The 17,189-nt window shown below is 53.7% G+C and overlaps 2 gene segments (V, D, J or C); both read left to right on the forward strand.

Annotated features, from left to right (window-relative positions):
• The first annotated feature begins 8,516 nt into the window (after positions 1-8,516).
• Positions 8,517-13,924, forward strand: LOC102382117. The segment is given in 4 exon segments: positions 8,517-8,621; positions 8,720-9,097; positions 10,446-10,573; positions 13,832-13,924. Coding segments are annotated over 4 exon segments (645 nt in total).
• A 1,753-nt stretch (positions 13,925-15,677) lies between these two features.
• LOC102382362 lies at positions 15,678-16,244 on the forward strand. The segment is given in 2 exon segments: positions 15,678-15,789; positions 15,877-16,244. Coding segments are annotated over 2 exon segments (414 nt in total).
• Positions 16,245-17,189: the final 945 nt, after the last annotated feature.

A 17,189-nucleotide genomic window follows, 5' to 3' on the forward strand; every position in this document is an offset into this window, starting at 1 on the left:
TCTCTTTTCGGGAAGGTGCACCCATCAATGAGATTCAGGATGTGGAGGATGTCACCTGAAGACAATTTAGTACTTTCCTGTGGCTCCTTCTGGTAACAGTCTGGTAGTCACGGGCACAGCATCACAGACAGGATCCAGGCAGCACACGCACAGAACATCAGCACAGAGGGAGGCCAATATGAGCAGTAACACATGAACCCCTAATAACACTAATGGACTCAGATAGCAACATGGGCAGAGCCTGCCCAGACAACATTGGTCCTAAAGAGCTCAACAGACCAAGGTAGTTGCCAGCACCACCCAGGCCTTCCCCTTCCCCACCCCACCCCCACCCCCCCCATCCACCACACCTGCTCTGAAAAGATCATAAAAAATTACTGTACCCCTAACACCTCCTTGTGCCCAGCACTGATGCCCCAGATGGGAAACAACCCTAGCCTCAGAGTGTGACTGACTGCAGCACAACAAGAAACACCCCTGCCCGCAGCCCCTGCCCCATGGGCCAAAGAACACGGGTCAGCAACACACACAGCCTGTGCATGCAAAACATCTGGACTGGAGAGAAATATCCCCAGCCCCTGTGTAGGCCTCTCTGGAGTATGAATCTACTGGTTAGTGTACAGTCAGAAACAGGCCCCCAGCACCTCTTGAGCGCCAGACCTTAGTGACAACGAACCAGAGCATATATGGCTTCAGTGGTAGTGCTGGGAGGTGTCAAGTGCAGCTGGCACTGCCCACACCTCTGGCCAAGCCCCACCAAGAGTGCATGGTCTCCCTGCAGGCTCTCAGCATGACTGGGACTGCACCAGGTCATCGCCTGTGGCCAGGACCAGGTCCAACAACGCATTTCCCCTGGTGGGGCTGTGCACCTCCTGGGTTAGGTGGAGGCCTTGTATCTCAGCAAGGAACCTACATGAGTGGTCAGATCTGACTGACTGCTTTTCCTGGCAGATGTCCGGATAGTTTAGGTCACCCATGATGACCACGTCCCTTGGCTTAACTGCCTCTGCAAGCTGACCTGAGAATTTCCAGTCCAGCTCTTCCCCCTGGTTGGGTGGCCTGTAGTAGACCCCCACCATTAGGTCCTTTCCCCCCTGACTCCCTTGTATTCTGAGTTAAATGCAAACCCCTGAGTGTAGGGGCTCAGTCCCTGCCCAGACACCAACCTGCCTGTCTCTGCCTGCTGGGATCCTTCCTTTCTCTGGAAGCAAGGGCAACATCCCTATGGCTCCTCCTCTCCCTGTTATCATCCCCCACCTGTGAGTGCTTCATTGACATAGAAAGGAGTGGGATCTCAGTGGCTAATTCTCACCTTGCTCTGCCTCCCTTTTCCTAGGTGTCTTGGCTAAGATGCAAGGGTGATGCAGCTTGGAGAGAACTTAAGCCTGAACTGTAGTGTGTCTAGCTTTTTCATCACCACTCAGTCTTACGCCTGGGACAGGATCTGGCAGCCTCCTGGGAAGGGGCTGGAGTGGGTAGTGCACCTATATCTTTATGCAAGGCGACCGTGGTTCCTTCCCACTCTCCAGAGCTGAACCAGCATCTCTGCAGATACTCCAGATGAGGGAGTCACTAGTCGGGGAGGCACTAAGGTCCCGGAGGGGAGGGGAGTTGGGAGTCCAAGAAGAGTGGTCGTTCCTTAAGGAGACGATTCTCCGAGGCCAAAGGGTGACAGTCCCAACACGAATCAAAAGGGTCAAGAGTGCTCAAAAGCCCCCATGGCTCACCAAAGGCATTCAGGAATGTCTGAAAGCTAAAAAGGAGGCGTACCCCCGATGGAAGGGAGGGGCCATCACCAAGGAGGATTATACCTCTACTGCTCGAGACTGTAAGGGGGCTGTTAGGAAGGCCGAGGTGGAGAAAGAACTAGGACTAGCGACCTGGATCAAAGCTAACCTATTTAACAATTTCTTTGCCTCCATTTTTCTGAGCAGGGACCGGGTCACCCCCCACAACGGGACCCCAGTAGGCCCCAGGGAAGGTGCACCCAGGCCTAGGGTCAGAGAAGATCTGGTCAGGGCACTTCTGGAGGCACTGGACATATTTAAATCAGCTGGTCGTGACGATCTCCACCCCAGAGCACTGAGAGAATTAGCAGAGGTCATAGCGAGACCCCTGGCATGGCTTTACAAGCACTCATGGTGCTCTGGTGTGGTGCCAAAGGACTGGAAAAGGGCCAATGTGGTTCCCATTCTCAAAAAAGGGAGGAAGGAGGACCCAGGAAACTATAGGCCAGTTGGTCTTACCTCAGTCCTGGGTAAGCTTTTTGAGAGAATTATCCTGGCGCATGTCCACAAGGGGCTGGCAGGGGAGGTTATGCTTAGGGGCAACCAACATGGGTTCATTAGAGGCAGGTCCTGTCCGACTTCACAGTCAGGGCAGCTAGGATCTGGAACCAACTTCCAAGAGAAGTGGTGCTGGCTCCTACCCTGGGGGTCTTTAAGAGGAGGCTGGATGAACACCTTGCCGGGGTTGTTTGACCCCAGTACTCTTTCCTGCCCAGGGCAGGGGGTCGGACTTGATGATCTGCACAGGTCCCTTCTGACCCTACCAACTATGAAACTATGAAATATCTGAAGACAGAATGATCTGTTCTTTTCCTAAGTTGCTACTTAATTATTAGGTGCTGGCTGTACCTACTGAAAAACTCAAGGGCCAACTCACTCAGTGAGTCAACGGGACTCTGCAAATAAGGAGAGGCTGAAAGATTAGCTCCCCAGAAATGCAGTGCGAGAAATAAAGGATTTTTTTTTAAAAGAAATCATGAAGGCTTGGGGCTTGCTAGGCTATGGCTTCCTTTTATCATTTAAATGTTAGTGAAGGGTACTATCACCCAAAACCTTGTTCCCCCACTCTGTAGCTCCATGAGCATCCTTGCTGAGAAGAGTTCATGTGGAAGTGAGGGGGGTTCTTCTCTCTCTCTCTCTAGCTACATACAGTGCGTCACACTGGACCCTTGCCCAGGGGCTGAGCTCACATGAGGGACTGGCATTAAAGACGTTCCCTTCAGAGAAGACATGCAAATGCAGTACCCCAGGGCCCCACATAAACCCTGTGAGTGCCCTGACCCCAGAGTGGTGGTGAGAAGGGGTCTGTGCCATCACCATCAGCAGTCCCTACCAGCTCAACACCATGATACCCTTGGGGAGCCTCCTGTGCCTCCTCACTTCCCTCCAAGGTAACTTCCCCCTCCCCATAGCCAGGCAGAGTTGGAAGGTACCTGAGAGAGTTGGTACCCAGGGAAGCCCAAGAGAGGTTTCCAGCAGTTAAATCAGCTCTGGAGCAGGTCCTGAGGGAATGTGATCCTTCACATTTCCTTTCCCTCCAGGTACCCAGTCGCAGGTCTGGCTGGCAGAGTCTGGAGGGGGAGTTCAGGTGCCCGGAGGATCTCTCCGCCTCACCTGCCAAACCTCTGGGTTCAAATTCATCGGCTACTGGGTGGAGTGGTTCCAGCTCACCCCAGACATGGGGCTGCAGTGGGCGTCAGAGATACGCAATGCTGCCAACAACCACGCAGACTACTACAGCAACACAGTGAAAGGGTGGTTCACCGTCTCCAGCGATGACTCCAGTGACCTACTATATCTGCAGATGAATGACCTGAAAGCAGAAGACACAGCCCTGTATTACTGTACCAGACACACAGCAATCAGAGACATTAGAGTCACTACGAAAACCTCTCCAAATGCTCCCTCCTTCCCAGTGACAGCAAAGAGCAGCAGTCACTGAAATAACAGAGCAGTCCATATCCAATAGACATGGACTTCAAGTTCTCCAGTCCTTTCACCATCCTTTTGTGTCTCCGTAGCCCCATTCTCAGGTCATTTTGGCCCAGTCTGGAGTAGAAACAAAGCAGCCCAGGGAATCCACTAGGCTGAAGCACCTGGTGAGAGGTTTTGATATTATAGGTTTTGATGGTCTTCAGTGGGTCCAAAAGGCTGCAATCAAGGGGCTGGAGCAGCTGGCTTGTTTAACACCAGTTATTTAAGTTACTTCTGGAAATCCAAAAACAGCACCATTTCTATTTGCACGTGAGCAGCCTGAAGCTGAAAGACCCCGCCACATATTACTGTGCAAGCTGGCAATGCAGGCATGCTATACATTGCACGGGGTCCTTGTTAGCCAACACTTGCCTGTCCTTTCTTGGGCTGGACATCCTCTGCCTGAACTGCTCCACAGCAAGCTGCTGGGCATTAGCACCAGGCCTTTATGTGCTCAGTACCCTCAAGGGAAGTCTGGGACCCATTCTGTCCCTTTTAATTGGCTCATTAGGAGCCAGAACCAGCTCCTCTACTGACCAGCAATGGACTATCCTATGAAGGTGAATGCCCAGCGCTGCACTGTATGTCCATAGACTGGGAGAGGGTCATCTAGGATCACACCTGAGCCCTATCACAGCAGAATCTGAGCATGTCACAAGCCTGGGGGAGGCCAGGGAGAAAACTGTCAGCTGGGAGAAAAGAAAAATGGTTCCTGGGGGAGTGATGGGAAAATGCCAAGAGGCACAGGCTGGGCTCCAGCACCACGGCACCCGGTGCTGTAAAAAGGGAAAAGCAAAAAATTGAATGGGTGCTCTCTGGGGGCCTGTCCCCACCAGACAGACCCTCACAGCTCATCTGCACAGGGCTTGTGGGCACATGCTGAGGCAGGAGACGGCTGGAAACTCCAGGGAAGTAGAGACATCCCCCCCTCCCACACCTGTGAGGAATGGAGAGGATTTCCCACAGCACTGATGGAAGCCTCTGGGACAGGCCAGAGTCAGAGGCAGAGCCTGTGTTAGATGGGCCCCTGGTCTCACCCTGGCTTCCCTGACCCCAAGCCCCTCCACTGCACTCACACTGCAGTGGGTATCAGTGCAGGGCAGGAGCTTCAGGCCGCTTGGGAACAGGGTTCCCAGTGCCTACACCCGCACCACTGGAGCAGCAACGCAAACCCTGGGTTAATTCAGTGACTGTGCAGACAACGTAGTGAAGGACAACTCTCATCCCCAAAGATCTCACACATGTAGAACAGAGACACAGAGTGGACCGAGAGGAAGGGGAGGGAGCAGGGAGGATTCAGCTAACAAGCAGTGCATATCTACATGGTGACCACACAGCCAGGACCCCACATACAGGACTCGCATTTGGCCGCCGTGGCCCAACCCTCCATTGAATGGACCCTCCCTTTCCCAGAGATGGTGCTGGAGGGCTGGAGTCAGAACAGGGCTCTACAAGGAGGGAGAGAAGCAAATCCAGTGCTGCAGAGGCCTCATAAATGCTGCACGGCTGGGGTGAGCAGGGGTCTCTGCCATCCCTGCAGCCCAGCACCATATCATCAATTCATAGATGTTAGAGTTGGAAGGGACCTCAGTAGGTCATTGAGTCCTACCCCCTGCCCTGGGCAGGAAAGAGCGCTGGGGTCAGACGACCCCAGCTAGGTGCTTATCCAGTCTCCTTTTGAAGACCCCCAAGGTAGGGGAGAGCACCACCTCCCTTGGAAGCACAATGCAGAAAGGCACCCTGAAGTTAGCCTTCCTGAAGTCTAGCACTTCAGTCCTGTTGGTTATTTTACCCACCCTTGCCTTTGCCTGATAGTGAATTCAATCAATCGATGGTCACTATCCCCTAGATTACATTGTACATCGCCTAAGCAGGGAGCATGGGCGGTCAGGGGGTGCACTGCCACGCTCAGAGGGTGCACGTGCACCCCTATGCACCCCCTACATGTCACCACTGTCTCCAACAAAAGAGGAAACTGTCCAGTACTAATGAGGCGCTGAGAGACTCAAAGGATGAGAAGGTACCAGAACAGGACCAGCTCTCAGTGCCTCTGCTCTTGCCCTCAGTAATGCTGCATTCCCCTGCTCTCTTTGAGCACAAGTGAACATGGGGATAAGTGAATGCATCTCCAGCCACAGGCACATCCAGGGCCCAGTTAGCCCAGTCTCTGGCAGTCAAGATTATCCATTTCACCAGGATGTGCACACACCAGGCCCCCAGAGACACCACCATGTACTGTGCAGCAGGGCATCCCCCTCTTACCAAGGGCACAGACCTTTAGGCTTCCTAGAACCGCCTGCCTCACACTGCCATGGGAGTGGGCAGGATGCAGGCAGCCCACTCACTGCCCCAGGGAAACAACACCATTCACAACAGCAGACTCCACTTGGGAAGCCTGGGGCTGGTGGGAGAGGGGGAAGAGCACAGCGCTTGTCTCACTGTGCAGCAAGATACTTTCCTGAGGACATGCCAAAGCCTCCTTCACTTCTCCGCAGACACATTTAAGTTTCATGGCTTCCTAGCAAATGCACCAAAGCCCAGGATTTCCCAGATGCCCGAAGCTTTGCTGTTGTTTCGAAAGGCTGCTGGAGTTAGAGCTTGTGCAAATTACACCTTACACAAGAGATCCCCTTTAGTCCTGGAGCCTCAGTCCCTGCCCAGCACCAGTCTTGCTCCCTCCTGCCTGCTGGGGAGTCTCTCCCATCCCAGGACAATAAGGATGGAATCACTTTGGCTTCTTCTAATTGTGGTTTCTGCCTCCACCCGAGTGTCCTGGGGCCAGAGCCTGGACTTGGCACAAGGGGTAATGATGCCTTTACTTTTCTTCCCCTTCTCCAAGTGTCTTTTCTGAAATCCAAGGGGAAGCAATTTATGCACAGATCTCTTGGGCCCATCCCAGCCTCCTTCCCTGAACTGACTCCCTACTCAGGAGAAACCAAGTGCAGAAACTGAATCCAGGCCAAGCCCAAACCCCCAGATCCCTGCTTGCCACTCCTGCACTGCCCAGCTCCCTCTCCAGGGTGAGTTCCCTGATAGACCACCCCATCTGGGGAAGGGCTGGGAGGGGAGAGTCTCCTTGAGCCAGCACTAGGAGCCTGCACACACTGAATGCAGGGCACTGCACACTGACAATAACTTCCTATACACACCTACTACATGCACTGACCTGACAGATGCAGCAAAAGCCACCAGCCCAGACATACCAAGGCAGCTGCTGGCTACAGCCAGGACCGTAGACCCCTCAACTACAGTTGTACTGAGGAAAGCACAAGAGACTCGCCATATCCCCAACACCTGCCTGTCCCCAGCACAGACACCTCAACAGAGCCCAGTTGGGAACCAGACATAACACGCTGCAGTGACCAACTAGAAAAGTAGAGAGAAATAACCTTCCCCAGTACTTGTAGCTGTCATCCATTCTCCCACCTGGCACCAGGAACAAGGAGTAGCAATACTCACAACCTCTGCTCAAAGAGAGGCCGACTGGGAGAGAAACATGCCCAGACCAGAAAAAGGGCCCTTTGTGCCAGACACTGCATCTAGCATGTCTCCCATCTGTACTTTTGGTCCAATACAACATCTGAGAACAACAACAACAACAACAACAACAAATCCTTGCCTCATACTTTTCCTGGACATTTCTGGGTACAGGTCTCCAACCCTGACTTCTACTCAAAGGCAATGCACAAAACACCTCCAGCAAACAGGACTAAGCACAAATCATTGCTTTTCTTGCTACTTAGCTCTGGCTTTACTTACTTCTTCCCCAGACATGATTCATAGATGTTAGATGAGGAAGGCACTTGGGGCCTGTGAGCTGGTGTGAAGACTCTCTGAAGTATGGGGTTGGTCCAGTATAAGTTATCACCAGATACCTGGCTGCACATACATTTCTTGGACCATGACACTCTCAGGCACACTCCAACCCTGCTATGAGATAGAAGTAGATCCAAGCAAATGGCCAATGGCACGGATACAAGATGTGTAAGAGCTCACACCAAACACATCCAAGAAATGTGTGTGCAGCCAGGTATCTGGTGATAGCTTATCCTGGACCAACTCCAAATACATCATGTTAGGAAACTTCCCAAATGTGTAGTAGCAGATACACAGCTGTGATGAAGCTTTAATGGTCTAAGGGCTCAGAGGGGATCTGGACTCAGGCAGCACAGGAGCAAGGACACCATCAGCCCCAAACCACACAGCCCCAGTTGCTCATGCAGGGCCTGCCCCAGGGCCCCCTGGACCCCGGAGCCAAAACTCCCCGGAAAGCCCCTGGCTGGAAGTCCCCTGGGAGCCCAGTCAGTGTGGGGAGGAGCAGAGCTCTGCCATCTTCTGCCAGCAACAGGCCAGGGCTAAATGGGTCTCCAAGCTTAGGAGTAGGGCACACACTATGATGAACAGCAGCACTAAAAGAGGCTGCAGGCTCAGATCCCCACATCAGAGCACAAGACACCATCCCACTTTTCTTAGGGTCCCAGCCTGGCTCTGGGGGTTCTTGGGGTGGGAATCTCTCTGAATAGACACCTTTAAATTTGGGTAAAGCAATAGGGTGAGAAGGGCTGGAGCCCACGTCTCCAGGGAGCATCTACACCACTCAGAGAGAATCAGTCTCAGGGCAAGCCAATGGGATCCAGAGGAGTACAAACCACTTCAGAGAGGACTGTGCATCCTGCTTATATGGAGAAGATCATGCAAATAGCCCTCAGCATTTGCTGCTAAATGTCTGAGGCTTCCCACCTGCTGGTGCGGCCCCTGGTGTCTGGGCAGCGTTGAGTCCAACCCTCAGGAGAGCTCCCTCCAGACTGAAGAACATGACCCACTGGCTATGTTTTACTCTTGCTCTTGTAGCCGTCAGAGGTTGGTCATCTCCTTTGGGGCACCAGAGAGACACACCCCCAGTTTGGTCTCTGTTTCACAGGCTGCCAGCAGGGATTTCATTGTTTCTCTCTTTGCAGGTGTCCTCTCTGAGATCAAGACAGTAGAGTATGGAGGAGCCATAAGGAAACCTGGAGACTCTCTGCGCCTCTCCTGCAAAGCCTCTGGGTTCACCTTCAGTGACACCTGGATGGCCTGGGCCCGGCAGCCCCCTGGAAAGGGGCTGCAGTGGGTTGGGGAAATCATTGGGAACTCAAAGACCATCAACTATGCACCAGCAGTGAAAGGGAAATTCACCATCTCCAGAGACAATACCCAGAACCTGCTGTTCCTGCAGATGGACAGCCTGAGCCCAGCAGACACAGCCCGGTATTACTGTGCAAGGTACACAGCGAGAGAAAGTCCCTCTGAGGCCAGGCAAAAACTTGCCAGTGTCATTTCCCAGCCTGGTCCAAGAGGTGGTGCTGACAGACCATGATTTACAGCAAGGGAAAGGACAGAGCAGGGGCCTGGAAACCTCTTAGTATTCATTAGCCTCCTCTCTGGATTTCACACCGGCTGCAGCGCTGTGTTGAGATCCACCCCAGGCATCTCCTGCCTCTGTCCACCCTGTCTCCATTCTTCTCCAGCTCCTCCTCCTGCCCTTGTCTGCATCCCCACGTCTCCCAGGGCACCCAACAACACAGACCCACAATCAGAAGACCACACAATTGCCCAAGGTGCCGCAGGGGGGATCCTGTGGTAACAGCCCAGAGGCATTTCCAACCTCCCTGAGGCATGAATATGGCCACACATCAGATCTTCCCAAGGAGCCTCTGTATGTCTCAGCCTGCTCCCACAGGGTCACCTTTCCATGGTCCCACAAGAGGTTTGGCTGACCTTTCACGTTCTATAAGAAACGTGCATCTTGATCCACAGCTGCCTGCACACCCTCCAGCCCCTGAAAATCCATATGGCCAGAGCCTGACCCAGACAGCAGGTACAGAAAGATCTGAATATTGTGAGACAGATGCCCAGTACAAGCTCCCCCTGCCCTGAGCCACCCAGTGAAAGCTTCCCTCAAGCAACAACAGGCCGGGGAGTGTTTCATAGTGCCCTGAATCACAAACAACCCAAGACATTCACACCAAGAAGAAATCTGGTTGGGGGGTTTCTAGTGGTGAAGCAAGCAGGCAGGGTCTGGAAGCTGGAAGCAGAATGAATGGAGTCAAGGGAGGATGCATGTGGTGAACCAGGAAGCCTTCAGGATACTTCACTGTGGGCTGCAGTGCATTACCCACCACTTGCTCTTTTGTCTTGAAGCTGATGCCTTTCTTATCTACACAGCGCAGCTTTAAAGCAGGTGATGGGGTAGATGCAGAGACGATTGGTCCAGGTTCTTAACAGAAGGCCCAGAGGAGGTGGGGATGGTGAGAGAGCTGGGAGGGATGGTGGGATAGACAGAAGGACAAAGAACTATACAACTGGAGGCCGGTCCCCTCTATAAATTAGTCTCTCCCTCTGCCATGACAGCATTAGCAGGGACCATCCACAGCTGCCCTGCAGGGACCATGGCCCTGGGACTCCAACTCCTGGTCATGGCAGCAATCCTGAAAGGTCATTTGCTCCACTATAAACACACTGTGGGGGTGAAGATTCCTGGTCTGGAGCTTAGTGATCCCAAGCCCCTGATGCCTGGTCTGACCCTGGGCACAGAGAACATACTTGTTGTGCCTGGGTCCCTGCCCAAAGCAGCTGGCTCCCTCCATCCCTCACTGATTCAGTGCTGTACCTGTTCATCACCATCTCCCTTTTCTCTCCCCTCAGGTGCCCTCTCCCAGGTGGTTCTGATGCAGTCAGAGGCAGCTGTAAAGAAGCCTGGAGAGTCCCACATGCTACAGTGTGCCACCAGTGGGTTAACACTCAGTAGCTACTGGATGAACTGGGTCCAACAGGTGCGTAGGAAGGAGGGGGATGGAGTGGCTGCTTTAATATTACTGTGTGGAGAGAAAAAAAATATGCCTCCTCTATCCAGGGGCAATTCACAGCTTCCAAAGACAGCTCCACCTTCTACCTGCACATGAGCAGCCTGTGCCCAGAGGACATGCCCCTGTATTAATGTGCAAAGGATGCACAGTGAGGGGAAGGCAGAGGGGCCATGTGGGGTGGCACATGCCCCCCCCGCCCCCCCAGGATCAGGCCCCAAAAGTGCTGGGGGGCCCATTGATGCCAGCCACAGCCTCACTCTCTGCCACCCCATGGCCACTGGTGCCCCCCTCTCCCCCCAGTATTACAATGCACCAGTCACACATGCCACGGACACCTTCATCAGCATGGCCTATCTGCAGCTGAGCAGCCTGAGGAACGATAACACCGCTGTGTATCGCTTAGGGCTGTGCAAAGCTTCGGATCGCGATTTGAATTTGGAGACTATTTGGATGATTTGGAGGCCAAATCTATGAATCCGAATCGAATTGCTAGAAGCGTTAGGCTTTCCAAAAAGATTCGGCAATTCAGAGATTCGGCCCTAGGGTATAATGGGGAATAAATGAAATATCTATAACTTTCTTGTTTTTTGGCTGCTTCAATGAAACGTGCAGGGATGGTACCCTCTGCTGAGGGAGAAGGCGGCAGCAGCAGTCGGCTGTGCCTCCAGCCCTGCAGCAGAGGACTTGGGGCAGAGAGCTGGCGCCCCAAGGCCCCATCACAGGGTGCTGGACATGCCAGGTGTCCCGGAGGCTAGGGGTGGCAGTCGGCCCCCCACTCCACTGCAGAGAAGCAGCAGCAGCCAGGAGCGTAGGTGGCATCCTTATTCGGAGCAGGGAGCTTGGTCGATGAGTTGAGGAAACCCCTTACCTTCTCTGGGGAAGCGGGACGGCAGCGGCAAGGCATTGGGATCCTGACGAGAGGCAGAGCACCAAAACGGGGGTCCGTGGGAGCTCGGGGCACAGGCCAGCGCTCGGAGCAGGATTGGCTGCAGTGACCAAGTACCCATCTCACATCTACCCCTTCGGGGCACCTGCAAAGACCAGTGAGGCTGAGGTTCAGGCAAATGAACAACAGGGACCACATGCACATGAAAGCGGCCCCCCTCCCTATAAAGGAGTGGGACTGAGAATCCACCAGCAGCACAGTAACAATCTCAGAGCCTGCGCAGCCCTCCAGGGCACAGAGCAGCATGGACAGGACAGGGTAGACACACTGCTCCTGCTGGCATCTCGCTCAGGTAACTTCAGGTGATGTAGAACCTGGGGAGGACGGATGTGGGGGCTGGTCAGAGCCCAGAACTGGGAGGCAGGAGGTCTGGATTCTCGGTCCTGCCTCAGCAACTTGGATGCCAAGCTGTCATTAGGGTGGGGATTTGATGTTAATACCATGGAGAATGGGAGTAATTCAGAAATCAGAAGCCAGTCTGAGGGGTAGGGGAGTCCAGGAGAGCTGAATGTACTTTAAAGAAACTTTGCTGAGAGTGCAAGAACAAACCATCCCAATGTGCAAGAAGACCAGCTTGGCTTAGCAGGGAAATTTTCATTAAACTAAATCACAAAAAGGAAGCTTAAAAGAAGTGGAAACTTGGACAAACAACTAGGGAGGAATATAAGACTATTGCTCAGGCATGCAGGGATGAAGTCAGGAAGGCCAAAGTGCAACTAGAGTTGCAGCTACCAAAGGATGTGAAGGGTAACGAGATGGGATTCTTCAAGTATGTCGGTAGCAAGAGGAGGATCAGGGAAAGTGTGGGTCCCTGACTGAATAGGGGAGGGAACCTAGTGACAAAGGATGCAGAAAAGGCTGAAGTGCCCAATGCCTTTTTTTTCGTAGATTCATAGATTGTAGAGTCGGAAGGGATCACAATGGATCATCGTGTCTGACCCCTGGCCCTGGCAGGAAAAAGGACCGAGATCAGATGACCCCAGCCAGGTGACTATTTAGCCTCCTCTTGAAGATCTCCAAGCTAGGTGATAGCACCACCTCTCCTGGGAGCCCATTCCAGATCCTGGCCACCCTTACTGTGAAAAAATTCTTCCTAATATCTAACCTAAATCCACTCTCAACTAGTTTACACCCGTTATTCCTAGTCACTCCCTGGGGCGCCTTAGTAAACAGCGCTTGCCCTATTCCCCGTTGACCTCCCCTAATAAATGTATAGGTGGCCAAAAATTCTCCCCTCACCCATCTCTTGTGAAGGCTGAAGAGATTCAGCTCTCTCAACCTCCCCCCGTAGGATCTATCATGAAGGCCACTAATCATGGGAGTGGCCCTCCTCTGGACCCTCTCCAGATTCCCCGCGTCCCTCTTGAAGTGCGGCGCCCAAAACTGGACACAGTACTCCAACTGCAGCCTGACCAGGGCCACATAGAGGGGGAGTATCACCTCCTTTGTTCTATTAGTCATGCATCTGCTGATGCACGACAAGGTGCGATTGGCCTTGTTACACTGCCGGCTCATGTTTATCTTCGAGTCAATTATGACTCCAAGATCCCTCTCTGCCTCCGAGCCGCTGAAGGACACTCCCCAACCTATAGGTGTGCTGGAGGTTCCTCCTTCCCAGGTGGAGTACTTTACATTTATCGTTATTAAATTGCATCCTATTTCTCTCTGTCCATTGATCCAACCTGTCCAGGTCAGCCTGAATCTGCTCCCTGCCCTCCAGTGTACTGACTTTGCCCCATAACTTGGTATCATCAGCAAACTTGGTCAGGGGAGATGCAAATCAGGGGCAGGCTGCCCTGCCTAAATCGCTCTGTCCTGCTGCCCATGAGGCCCCTGAACAAACAAGCCACAGCCCCTCAGGTCTGTGCAGTGAGTGGCCAACACCCAAGAGGTTTCCCCAGAACCAAGGATGAGAGACTTAGGCTGCAACTCCTTGTCCTGGCAGCAGCTCCGGAAGCTATTTCATCCTCCCTCAAGGCATGGAGAGGAAGGGGAGGGCTGCACAGATGCTGCCTGGTAATAGTTACTCTTGTATCCTACCTTGTTTTTCAGGAGCCTGTTTCCTGGTGCAGCTGGGGGAGTCTGCAGGGGACATGAGGAAGCTACAAGGCTCTCTGCACATCTCCTGTAAATCCTCTGAGTTTACCTTCATGGACTACTACAGGATCTGGGTCCAGCATGGTCCAGGAAATGGGCTGGGCTGGGTAGCTGAGATAAGGAATACTGGATCCAACTAGTGATAATCCTTGGCTGTGAAAGGGTGATTTACTATGTCCCAGGACAACTCCCAGAGCCTGCTACACCTTCAGATGAGCAACCTGAAACCTGAGGACATGACCCAGTATGACTGTACCAGATACACAGTGATCTGAGCCCTATTTAAGGCAATATAAGAGCCCAGCACAGAACCACCCTTCTAAGGTGCCAGGTGGGCGCAGCAACCCCACACACAGCACAGCCCTGCACAGAGGCAGGAGGGCATGAGCCTGCAGGGGAGAATAATCCACACTTACAAGACTCCTTTCAACTCCACCTGACCTGACAAAAGCTGCCCCCAAGTCCAGCTTTGCAAATATTGCTCCAGTCCCCAGGAAATCCCAGGCATGCCCCGTTTGGCATATTCACCAGAGAAGAGATTTCTAGAGGAAGCAGTGGATTTCCACACATAGAAAAGCCCAGCTTGGTCCCATCACTGGGCCCAGCATCATGTGCAATCCTGCTTCCTCGCATGGTTAAATCCTTGTATCCAACCAAAGGCTAGTCTCTATGAAAGCAATGACAATACAAAGCAGTCTTTGCTAGAGTCCCAACCCACCTTCCTTCCCCTAGCCCCACACACACATCCAGGGCCCAGCCCCTGCTGCTTCCACTCCAGACACACAGTTTTATAAGCCCACACTCAGGTCTCTCCAGGCTGAGACAATCCCCACTTCCAGCACTGACTATAAGCCCCTCAGACAGCCCTGAGCTCACCTCCAGGACTCATGTCCTCCCAAGGGACTTAGCTCCCCAACATTGCTGCTGTGACCAAGGAGTCCCTTCTCCCTCCAGGCCTGACTCCCAGGTGGTTCAAACACACCATGGGGGGCCAGGCTGGACAGCAGCCCCTCCTGTGTGCAACTCTGCTGAGCTAGGGAGACTCACCTCCAGGAAGAGCTCAGCCCATGCAGGCACATCTGTACCTGCCCTCTGCCTTGTCCCGGGGGAGGGCAGCCCAGAATGAAATTGGGGAGCTCCCCTACACTGGTTCTAATGGCCGGACATGATCTACAGCATCTGGAAGGGACTAACCTAAGGCCCTGGAAATTGTCCTATGTCCCTGTGTGACAGAAACACCAAGGGAGAGCCCAGGCACAGCCCTGCTCCTGTGTTAATGGGTCACCCATCAGGCCTCTCCCAGTTGGCAGAGCCAGGAGACCTTCCCCCTAGCCATGGATAGCAGTTGAGCTGGGCCATAGGTTTTCTCCCACAAGGGCCCAAGGAGGCAGCACTGAGCATCTTCTGGCAGGAGCAGCACCTGCTGTGTGCATATGCTGCATTACCAGCCTGAGGCGGTGGGTGCTGAGGACACAGGTCTCTACCAAATCCATCCCTGGAAACACATGGGGAAAACCCTGCCCCAGGGAGCTGTGATGGACAAAGAGGCTTAGTAAGATGAGTGCCCACAGCCTAGGTGTGACCCTGGGCATCAGCCACTGACACCCCTTAAACCTCTTGACTGTGGGCTGTGCTTCATCCACCCCCAATCTGGAGAGGGGGCTTCAGACTGTGCAACCCCCAGGCCATGGCCGGTCAACCCCTGCACCTGCCCTGTTCTGTACCCAGGGAATCTTCTTCCACTGCAAAATGAGACTGAGCTCATGGGCACAGTCAGGCCCTTGGCATGGGCTGCAAAAAACTGGGGATTGGTCCCCAGCCCACAGGTTAGATGTTAGGGGTAACTCAGGTTTATGCACTGGCAGCCCTCTGCCTGCTGTGGGCTGTGTAGCCCCAACTTCTGTCACTGCCCCAACACAGACAGGTCAGCTTATTAGCAGGACAGGCTCATAGCAAGGAGGATATGCAAATGACAGTGCCAGGTCCTTGCTTAAATCTGTCTGCTCAGGCTGCAGCTGGAGAGAATCCACTGCCCCTGCTCTGTGCAGTGCCCAGCCAGTGTCCTAAGCTCTTTGCCCTCCAGCTTCAGTGAAGATGGGCCCCTGGCTTTGCTTTGCTTTCATGGCAGCAGCTCTACAAGGTATTGTCTATCTGTTACAACATGCGGTACCCTGAACTGAGCAACCTTTACAGGTGTCTCATCAGCATTGACATGTCTCTTTCCCAGGTGCCTGGTCCCAGGTGCAGCTGGTAGAGTCTGGAGGGGATGTGAGGAAGCCTGGAGACTCTCTGCGCCTCTCCTGCAAAGCCTCTGGGTTCACCTTCAGTAGCTACGGCATGCACTGGGTCCGCCAGGCTCCTGGGAAGGGGCTGGACTGGGTCGCTACAATTAACTATGGTGGATCCAGCCAGTGGTACTCCCCAGCTGTTAAGGGGCGATTCACCATCTCCAGAGACAACTCCCAGAACATGCTGTACCTGCAGATGGACAGCCTCAAACCCGAGGACACAGCCCTGTATTACTGTGCCAGAGACACAGTGACTCAAACCCTATCCATGGCAATACAAAATTCCAGCTCAGATCCTCCCTTCTAAGGTGCCAGGAGGGGGAAGCTGCCCCACACCCAGCACAGCCCTGCACAGAGGCCGGAGGGGATGCAGGGAATGGGAGAACAAACCCACCCTCAAGGCTCTCCTCAACTCCAGGAGCCCTGGCTCGGCTCTGCAGACATGGCTCCAAGCCCCAGGAAATCCCAAGCAGGCCCTTTTCAGCACATGCCACAGGAATGCATTAGCTCCAGTAGCAACAGCAGCCTGGGCAGAGGGCAGTGCACCCAGTTCAGGATGCAGTTGGAGGAAGAAGTTTGAGCTGAACAAGCTTTCGCCACATCAGCCATTGCTGCCCAGAGAATGAAAGTGGCAGGGGAAGACTATGTATAATATCTGATCTGTAACCAGTTTGCCAGGACTTGTAACAGAGGGATCCTGTCACACAGCTCCCATAATGCTCCTGCTGTACTCTTCCACCTCCCAGCCTGTGCAAATGAGCTCCACCTCTATGGAGAAGGTGCAGGCAGGTCCCCAGCACTGACGCAGCTCATGTGCAGCTTTCTGTCCCTCTGGGGAGCCATCTCAGAAGCAGGACCACTGTGTGTCCAGCTCAGCCTGGGAGAGTCAGGTGGGGGAATCTGGAAGCCCAAAGAAACCCTCAGCCTGACCTGGGTCCTCACTCACTGAGTACAGAGTGGGGCGGGCTGGCCAGACTGAGACCACAGGGAAGGGACAGGAGTGGGTCAGCTACATGTACAGCTGGGGAGGCGCCAGGTATAATGGCGCTCTCCAGAGCCACCTCGGCATCACCAGAGACACCTCCAGCAGCCATGTGCATCTGCAGCTGAGCAGCTTGCAGCCCGGAGATGCAGCGCGGTTTCACTGCGTCAGACACACCACTTGGGGAAACCTATAGGAGCCTGCATGAAAACCAGCCTTGCAAGAACCCAGGCAGCCTGTGCAAAGGAAGAGGCATCAGCTTCCTGAACC

The sequence above is a fragment of the Alligator sinensis genome, unplaced genomic scaffold, assembly GCF_000455745.1.
Source record: "Alligator sinensis unplaced genomic scaffold, ASM45574v1 scaffold1689_1, whole genome shotgun sequence".
Taxonomy (NCBI): domain Eukaryota; kingdom Metazoa; phylum Chordata; order Crocodylia; family Alligatoridae; genus Alligator; species Alligator sinensis.